The sequence below is a fragment of the Helicoverpa zea genome, chromosome 12 (genome assembly GCF_022581195.2).
Source record: "Helicoverpa zea isolate HzStark_Cry1AcR chromosome 12, ilHelZeax1.1, whole genome shotgun sequence".
Classification (NCBI taxonomy): Eukaryota; Metazoa; Arthropoda; class Insecta; order Lepidoptera; family Noctuidae; genus Helicoverpa; species Helicoverpa zea.
In genome coordinates, this window is record NC_061463.1 from 5,714,831 (window position 1) to 5,724,424 (window position 9,594).

Consider the following 9,594-nt stretch of genomic DNA (forward strand, 5'->3'; position numbering starts at 1 on the left):
CTTTGTACGAAACTGGTTTAGTTAGTTCTGGAAATTCACATAATAAATCATAATAAGGGCAATTATTTACGATAGTTTTCAAAGTGGGCTCACTAGAATTAGAAAGATTGCCTTTGGTGCTTAAATTAGTTACTTGATCGATTAACCTTCGTCCGTTCAAGTCAATTAACAACTGAAAATTAGCTAAGAAGTCAGCACCTAATATTGGTTGCTGTACGTCCGCTAATGTAAATAACCAACGGAATGCTCGTCTTAGATTTAAATCTAATTCTAAGTACAATGTACCATACGTGTTAATCTGAGTTCCATTTGCGGCAAAGAGTTTATAACAGCACTCACTTGTATTACCTTTCATGTAGGCTACTTTCCGCGGTAACACTGACACGTTTGCACCACTATCCACTAAGAAGTTTAAGCCCGATTTCCTGTCTCTGACACACAGACGGTGATTCCCGAAGGCACGGTCACAGCCTCCCGTCGCAGACTGCACCGACTCTAGTTTTCCGCTGGCTTGTCCTTGTCCTGTTTTTTCTTCCAGTTACATGGATCCACACATTTAGTTGCCTTGCTGCGATACTTATAATGGTAAAAACATAACCAATTTGGATCTTCGAATTTCCTTGTGCGACTTCTTGACCCTGACCTGGATCTGTTGCGTCTAAAGTTATTCCTTCGCCAGTTATTTGAACGGCCTCGTGATCTTGACTCTAAATTTTGTAATCTATCACTCAATTTGTTTATTGCCGAAATAATTTGGTCCTGAGAACCCGATGGGCCTGGTTCCTGTTTGACAGTCGCAACACTATTTATGGGAGTCGTCGTTTCCATTATTTTATCCGCTATTGATGCTAATTTCTCTAGATCTTTTTCTTCCGTTACAGCTAAAACTCCTCGCACCGAATTTGGTAAATGATTTTGCCACATAACTATGAGTGTTTCGTTATTTACTCGTCCCCTGGCTAGGTCTTGCATTTTTCTTAGTAATTGTGATGGTTTCTGGTCGCCTAATTCCATTTCGCCAATGAGTTTTTTTACTTGCCGCTCTTCGGATTCTTGATATATAAATATCAACTTATTCTTCAAGGTCTCATATTTATTTTTCTCAGGGGGATCCACAAGGATCTGTGTAACTTGCTCAACTGCGTCTGGGGGTAATTTTGAAATAAGGACCTGGTACTTTGATTCGTCGGACATCTTCTGAGGATTTAGAACTGCTTCTGCTTGGATAAACCATGTTCTAGGCGACTTCTTCCAAAATTCCGGAATTCTAGCTGTGATGGAGATGGACGACAGTTGATGTTCTTCAATAACGACCTTCTTGTCTTCAGACGACATTATAATTTCTTAATTTGACGCGCACTAATATTAAGACACTACGTACACTTGTGTGAGTTGCCCCGGTCGTCCGATTCACTGAATTACAAGTCCAAATTCACTGGTTACAGTTCACACTTTCTCCACACGGGGTCACCAATTTAGATGGTGGGGTGTCGTGTTCAGAGATAAGTAAATAAACCGAATACTAATTAATACACTTTTATTTTCTGACTCCAATTAGGTTACATACGATTTGGTACAGTCACAATATTTAGTAGCGTGCGTTGGTAGTGCGATATACGGGACAACTGAGGAGGCGAACACAATGCAAGTACAGTATGAACAATATTGATGCGTCAACAATTAGTGTAGGTCCCACTACAATATCAAACAGCTGTTGATTTCTATTTCTGTTAGTAAAAGTGGCGTAAATTTTTTATTGCCATAAACAGCGATAATTTTAAAATTGTGTAATTTTACGGGAGATAAAAATATGCTTAAGAGTTACGCCAATTCTAGGTGTAAATATGTGAAAACACATAAAATAAAATGACTTAAAGCAACGATTTATTGAGTAATAGATTTACCTATTTGTTAAGATGAGAATAATTATAACAGTAAAACAAAAATATAAACGTCTAACACGTAATTTACGCAATACTTTGTAACTCCAACACAAATACAGATAATTTTGTTTCCCAAACTCGTTTACACAAGCTGTAAAAAATACTTAATTTTCAAATTTATTACACCAAGTTTGTTAGTAAAATTTGTGGATTGCGTTCGTGATCACTCTTCATTTAGGTGTCATTAACAAAATGATATATTACCGTAAATAAAAAAATATACCAAATTAACCAACATCGAGCTCCAAATAGACAATCGCATGTTGACAAGTAATTATCAAAACCGTTTTCTTTCAAACTTTTTTTACAGTTTCGTGACTGGTTGAGTAATAAATCTTTGCCTAATGAGATATTTATGCGATCCGAGTCTTCCTGTCAACTATTAATCCTTCGCTCGTAATAAAAAACTGTGCAGTTTCATCAATATCGGTTCTGTTAGGCACTGCCGAGTAGATGACAAATCGTTTTAATAAAGTATTGGACTTTTATTTGTGATACTTACAAAAGCCCCTGACTGTACCTTGACAAAAAAAAAATAAAATGAAAAAATAAATTTCTTTTGTTTTATAGGTACATTTACGTCGACATTTATAGGTAACTCAGCTGGGTAATAAATAAACAGTTACTTAATAAAAAAATATTTTTAACAGTAAAAGTGTTAAAAATGATAGGTATTAACTTTATTTAAATCTCATATCACATCCCACCTAAACTGATTAAAAGTCAAAACATTAATTACAAATATTATTACTCCGGAAATCGAATGTGATTTTAAAATTAATAAAACATCACAAAGTTTATTAAAAACAAGTTTTCATTTAATATTCATCTCACGCTTAAACCTTTTAACAAGTCATTTTTATGTAAAAATATTTAAGACTTAAGTGATAATTATTCATTGACTTTAAACGATACTTAATGGTTAACGAGAAGGTTTAAAATGATAGTTAAAGCCAACATGAGGGTGCATTTAATTAACATAAAACATAAGCGGTTAATTGGCGTGTAATTGCCGTTTAGTAAACTATAACTCAGTTAGATAAACATCTGAATAGATAAGTTTCATCACTGCAGTTAAAAACATGAGTCATTTATATCGTTTTTTTTAAATGGCTTTAATAGTTATTGCTGTTAAAAGATCGCTCTTTGTGATAAAAAGTGTTAATTGTATCTCAACACACGATAGGTATATTGAAAAAGTCTATGAATATTTTACTGTCATTTGTTTTATTTTTAGTATGTTGCTGGACATCTTTAGCCAAGCTGTTTGACCAAGAATAAAAGAGTAGATACTATTTTGCTAAGGAGGTTACAAAATGCAGATGGGTATACTCCAACATATAGATTAGACTGGGACTTAAGCCCGAGTTAGTTCATATCTTTATACATTGATAAAAAAAAAGAGATCATATCCTAACAAATTATCGTTTTGTTCACTTCTACATAAATATTAAAAAAAGTCTTCGTTCCTTAATTTATAAATTCTTCTTATTTAACGTTGTACACCATGAGTAAATATAGACAGATTCCCATACTTTTAATCCAACACAAAACCAAATTCAAGTCCCAATCGACATTCCGGGCTCATTGGAGCAAACTTCCTCAAATTAACATAAGCGTTTAACATGAACAAATAGATGTACTGATAAGCTCGATAGTCACGTAATGTAAGCTATTCATTACTGTAATTAACACTTAGGTCTATAAATTAACGAAGAAGTCTACCGTGACGGGCGCGCCTTGTACAATGTGCATTTTTCTGTTATCGCGATAGAATTTTCGGAAGCGCTTTTGTTTGTGTAATTAGCTGGTGATTTGTAGCTTCATTGATTGTACATTTTTGGACGTAGTATTCTGTTTGCTTTAAAATATATGTTTTTTCACATTAGATTTTGCTCTTAATTTTGTTGATATCATAATCCATTGAGCTCAGCTTCTAACCCAGCTAAATCCATTTTCGTCAAGACCAATGTGACTAAGTAACATAATACTACTTGCATAAACAGGCAGAACGATTTTAACACGTATTTAAAGACTCATTCCACATATTTAAAGATTTTTTCCAGGCTAAAAATGTGACACCTTCTTCCGAGAAACACCAAGCCAATGATAAGCACTGCTGGATCTTGATTCACGTCACCCATCCCTTATTAACCAAGGCCTGTAAAACTAACGTTCCATCTACATATTTACCTGTACCTAGGTACGTACCTATTAAACCACGTGCTGCAACAGCTGACATAAACGAGGAAAAAGGAAAGTGAGTAACAAAAAAGGAATTAATTTCATCAAAAAGTAAATTTATTCAACGTTGACAGGAAGCAATAAAGTTGCTTTTCGGCTTGACCACATGGCATAAATGGCAGTCATTGGTCGCATATTTTGTCGCTAGTCAGGTAATTAATTTTATTAACATTAACATAGTAAATATTTTGAATAGTTAAGATATGGGAATCGATATCTTAAGCACGTTTGATGATTAGATAAGAGAATTAGTTTGATCGGAATATTTAAAGAGAATTTATTGAATGTTGATTGTTTTATTTATGGGGTAACATTTTGGAGTTAAAAATGTTTTTTTTTTTCATTCTTTCACGAGCATATAATTGCTCATAAGCAGGTAGCACTTAGGTATGTAGAACAATGTAGAACAGCCTATACATAGAGCGAACAGAAAAGGGACTTTTTGGGAGTGATACTACATATTATCATTCCCGTATTATTTTTGTGTCAGCCACTGTCATCGCACTACATTTATAAATACCGTAATCCATTAGTCAACTATAATCCAATTTCATACCTAGATACATTTTTTTTTATTCAGATTCGAGGGTCCCTTTAGTTGATATCTTACCCTTTAATTGATGACAAAGTAACTAATAACTTACAGATCATAACTAATTAATAATGATTATATTGTATTTCAGACATTTACCTTCCCGTACTTACGTAAAATTAATTTCAACCATAAATCATTTCCTATAATCCCCGTCTCCAAAAAACAGAGACAAAAATTTCTCATAATTCAAATAAAATAAAAAATAAAAATAAAATAATGTTTATTATCAAAAACGCAACTTTACATTGTGGTAGATACCGTTGAGCCACAAACTAAGCACAGCTTGTATCTTGTGGCTCTGAGTGCTTTAATATTGCTTATATTATAAAGTTACATAGGTACCAAATCTTTGGAGATGAAATAGTAAAGGAAATTATGAGCTAAGGATGTTGGAACTTAAATTGAGGTACATAATATAAAGAAAATGATATTAAAACTAGGTGAATTAATCGGGCTTTTATGCTAGTTTGGTGTGTATGTGAGGGCATGTGTGAATGAGTGTATGTGTGAGGTGAGAGAGTGTGTGGTGTGTAGTGTCGGTGTGAGAGTGATAGTGTTGATGGTGTGGGTGACTTTGTAGGTATGTTCATGGTGTTGGTGGCTTTGTAGGTACTACAGCAGAGCTTCGGTTTCGATGTAAGTCAGTTTTAGTAGGGCTGCAGTTATCTTCTTTTTACACATATTGTGAGTACAGTCTCTAAGGTCACAAATTCTGTTGACCTTGTTGTAAGTGCTAGGATTTGAGTATTGGGTGCAACGTCTGGCTAATTCAGAGTTGGCATTTGGTAAAGGTATTCTAAAGATCCGTTTTCTAAGTAAGTCCTGGTAGTCGGCGCGTTTTTTGATGGCGGCGTGAGTAGCAAGAGTTGCCATGAGTATAAATAGCTGTCGAACCCTTAGTACACGGAACTTTCCATACAATGTGTCTGTAGGAAATTTAAACGGTAGTTTTAAGGCTACCTTAATTAGAGCTCTTTGTGCTCTTTCCAAAGTTATGAAGGTGCTTTTTCCAGCACTCCCCCATATGCGTATGCAGTACTGAATGACGGATTGGCAGAGAGCGAAGTATACCGTCTTCAGTACGTCTAGTGGTGAGCAGTCCCTAAGTTTTTTCATGACCTGAATTAGTTTTCGGACTCTAGCAGACAGTGAGTAGATGTGTGCCTTATAGTTTAGGTGTTGGTCTATGATGACTCCGAGGTACTTAATGGTGTCAGTACGTGCGATTGTTTCGCAGGCGCAGTGTTGTTGGGAGTGATTATTTTGCGGTTGTGTGCACGAGTGTATTTTTAGAGTGAATGAGCGTGGAGGACAGGTAGAATTTGTCTTGCAGAACGTAATGAACTTGCTTTTGGTAACATTTAGTGTCAGTAGATTATGGTCTAGGGATTGTGCTATCTCAGAAAGTCCGCGTTCAGCCAGTTCCCGTACACAGTCCCAGGACCTTCCATGAAAGACAATGGCTGTATCGTCGGCGTATGTGACAATTTCGGCACCGTTAAGGGGCAGGCTTACTATGTCGTTTATGTAAAGTGTGAACAAGGTGGGGCCCAGCGTGCTGCCTTGAGGTACTCCATAATTAATTGGAAGGAGTTTACTTTTATGTCCACCTATTTTGACGTATTGCTTACGGTGTGTGAGGTAGCTGCGGAACCATTCCAGTGTGTTGCCCCTAATGCCAATGAGCTCGAGTTTTTTTAGTAGCAGTCCCGTTGACACCGTGTCGAAAGCTTTTGCCAGATCGAGGAATACACCAATGCAGTATTGTCCGTTTTCGATATAGAAGGAAACTCGATCTGTCAGAAGTGACACTGCGTCTTCGGTGGATCTGCCTTGACGGAAGCCGAATTGCCGGTCTGAGATGATGTGATTTTTATCGAGATATTCTGTGAGTCTTTTGTTAACTATTTTCTCTAATATTTTTGAGACTATGCTTAGGAGAGCTATGGGTCTGTAATTTTTAGGGTCGTCTTTAGATCCAGTTTTATAAATGGGGGTCACGGATGCCGTCTTCCAGGAATCTGGAAAGACACCGGTTTCTAGACTTAAATTGAATATGTGTGTTAAGGGTTTGATAAAGCTATTGATGCATTTAGAGAGTAAGTAAACTGTGAGTTGATCGGGACCAGGTGCACTGTCTATTTTTAGATTCCGTATAATGTTGGTGATTTCTTCATCGTCAGTAGGACTCATAAAGAATGATTGTGAGTTGTTTTGTTGTGACCGGTAAGAGTCTATTAGTGTGTTGTGTGGTATCCCGAGTTTGTTGAGGATTTTGGCTGCGTGCTGTTCTCCTACGTTGACAAAGTGCTGATTGCAGATATCAAGTGCTTGTGTGGGGGAGGTGCTAGATGTAATTAGTTGTGTAGCGCTGTTTTGGGTGCTCTTGTTTCCGCAGATGTTTTTTATAGCCGCCCAGAGTCTTTTAGGGTTGTCTTTATTTACGTGTATTTCCTTTTTGTTGTGTGTGTTTTTAAGATTGCGTAGCAACATGTGCAGGTAGTTTCTATAACGTGTATAGATTAGGCGTTTGATGTCATCACTAGGGTTAGCTTTGCATTCTAGATGTAGTTTGTCACGTTGTCTCATGCATCTTATTAAGCCGGGTGTGACCCATGGTTGGATGCTAGCAAGTTTCCTGGAGATCTTTATTTGTTTTGTGTGCTTGTTGATTGCGCCGGTGACAATATTGTTAAATAATTTTATCGAGTTATTGACGCAGGAGGAAGTGTAAATGGGTTCCCAGTCGGATTGGGTGATCTCGGCATCCACAGCATTCCAATCAGTTTTAGTTTTCCAGCGTTTGGTTTGTATCGTGTTCGGCTTAAGATGTACACTGCACAGCGCTAAGTCATGGTCCGTGATGGAGAGGTTGCAGACGAGACCGACTGCAGTTGCGTTGGTTTTAACAAATATGTGGTCAATACATGAACCGCATCTCGTAGGAGCAGCAAATCTAATTAAAATTACAATAACCATCTGCTGCAACCCTCATCAGTGGCGAATTACAAAATGGCGGTTATAAATCCAAAAATAAAATCCTCTTTGGACCAAACTCAGGTAATTTATTGTGGTACTGCGAATAATCACGGAGGTGTCGTATAAATCGTGGACCATTTGTAAAATAGGAATTACGATTCGCCTTCGAGACCATTGTCACCCTTCTCTGTCCGCTGTAGATAAGTACTTTAGTATATGTTACGGAAGCCGGGTAGTTAGACATGGATATTGCGTGGAGGGATCGGTTTAGCTATTTTAAGGGGTTTGAAAATTTTGGTTATTATGACACCCATAGCTTTAGAACCAAAGGTACCTAAGGTTAGAAATAGAAACATGAAGCAACCTTTTAACAATGCTTAACTTTAGATGGTGAAATCTCAGGTGCTCAGTCCCCGGTTTCTTGGGAACAACTTGATAAGGTTGCATTAATCCTAATCTAATCTATGTGTAGTACCTAAACCTATGTACGTTAATTTCAGTTCCAAGTAGGTACCTATAGGTATTCTTGTTGACCGTCAAACCATAAAACCAAATAATTTCGAGCAAAACCTGATTTAAGCATTGGTTATACCATTCGGGGTATCACGGTCTACTGAAATTTTAACCTGCACCATGTCCTAAAAATTCAAAACTATACACAACACCTTCATTTTACTAACTTGCAAGCTTTATGCTGATACCTACTTACATAAAACCTTCACAAAATCTTGTCAGGGGAGAGGAAATTTTCTAATAAACGGGTCTTGCACTCAACTCACGAGCTGGGACCGAAAATACACGACGATACGTCGGTTCGGCGGAATTTTTAATAGTCTCACCCCTTCTTGCGTCACTGCCTAATGTATTTGGAATCTGTCTCGAAGCTTTATCTATTGGAAATGGCTGTTTCGAACTACTGTTGGCCTTACGAACTACTTTTAACTACGAGTAATAAATCCAGTGTAAGGCTGGCTACCGGGTCTGCAACTCTGCATAGTGGGGAGAAAGGTGTCAAATAGTTACTGTGATTTTTGCAGTATTTTTGTGATATTGTTCTTTAGTGTGTTTTGAGTGGACAGCGTTGTATTTGTTTACTTTTGAAGCTAAAACAATTATTTCCACAGAGACAGAATAACTTCATCTGTCAGCAGGTAATCATAATTTCAGTTAAGAATAGTGTCTGTATGAGTGTTGATGCTTACTGCTTTCAAAACATCAGCGGTGCAGACCAGTCAAGAAAATAATTTAAAACAGAAACAATCAAACTAAAAACATCATAAAAATAAAGCTTGGCAGCTAATCCTTATTTCGACCATAAACGGAAAATTGTTTCCTCCAAGTGCTTGCATAATTAAAATTTAAACGTATTGTCCATTGTAGCCCGACTTCCCCATAGTAGTGTATCGCAGACTGGGGCTTTATACGAATCTCTCCTCTCCACGAAAATGCACATTAATATTAAATGGCTTGGAAATGCTGCGTCGTGGAGGAGGGGAGGAGGGGGGGAGGTGGCTGCAATAAAAAAGCAAACGGGCGTCGATGATACACCGAAGGTGGTTTGAGACTCAGTTGCTTCTTATTGTTCCGATGCAGATTCTGAGCTTCCTTACTCATTAATGATCGGAAATAAGGATGTTTTGATAGCCTGCTACAGAGACGAGGGTAATTATAAGGAAACATTGTAAGAGGAAAATATCGAACCTTATTAAGTCGAGACTTACTTTTCTGTTTGCTTTATCCTATTCCTGTGTAACACCTTACAAATGCTGAGTGTAATGTTGTTTTTCAAGTACCGGAAAAAACTGATTCAGACATCCATTTATCTTCCATCCC

At 37.0% G+C, this 9,594-nt stretch overlaps 1 protein-coding gene across 1 annotated transcript; it reads right to left on the reverse strand.

The window, feature by feature from the left end:
• Nucleotides 1-495: 495 nt before the first annotated feature.
• Nucleotides 496-1,335, reverse strand: LOC124635414. Its single transcript, XM_047171299.1, has one exon. It carries the CDS (start codon nt 1,333-1,335, stop codon nt 496-498), a length of 840 nt encoding a protein of 279 aa, XP_047027255.1.
• Nucleotides 1,336-9,594: the final 8,259 nt, after the last annotated feature.

Coding starts and splice junctions, on each gene's coding strand:
- LOC124635414 (XM_047171299.1), bottom strand. CDS start 1,335: ATGTCGTCTGAAGACAAGAAGGTCGTTATTGAAGAACATCAACTGTCG.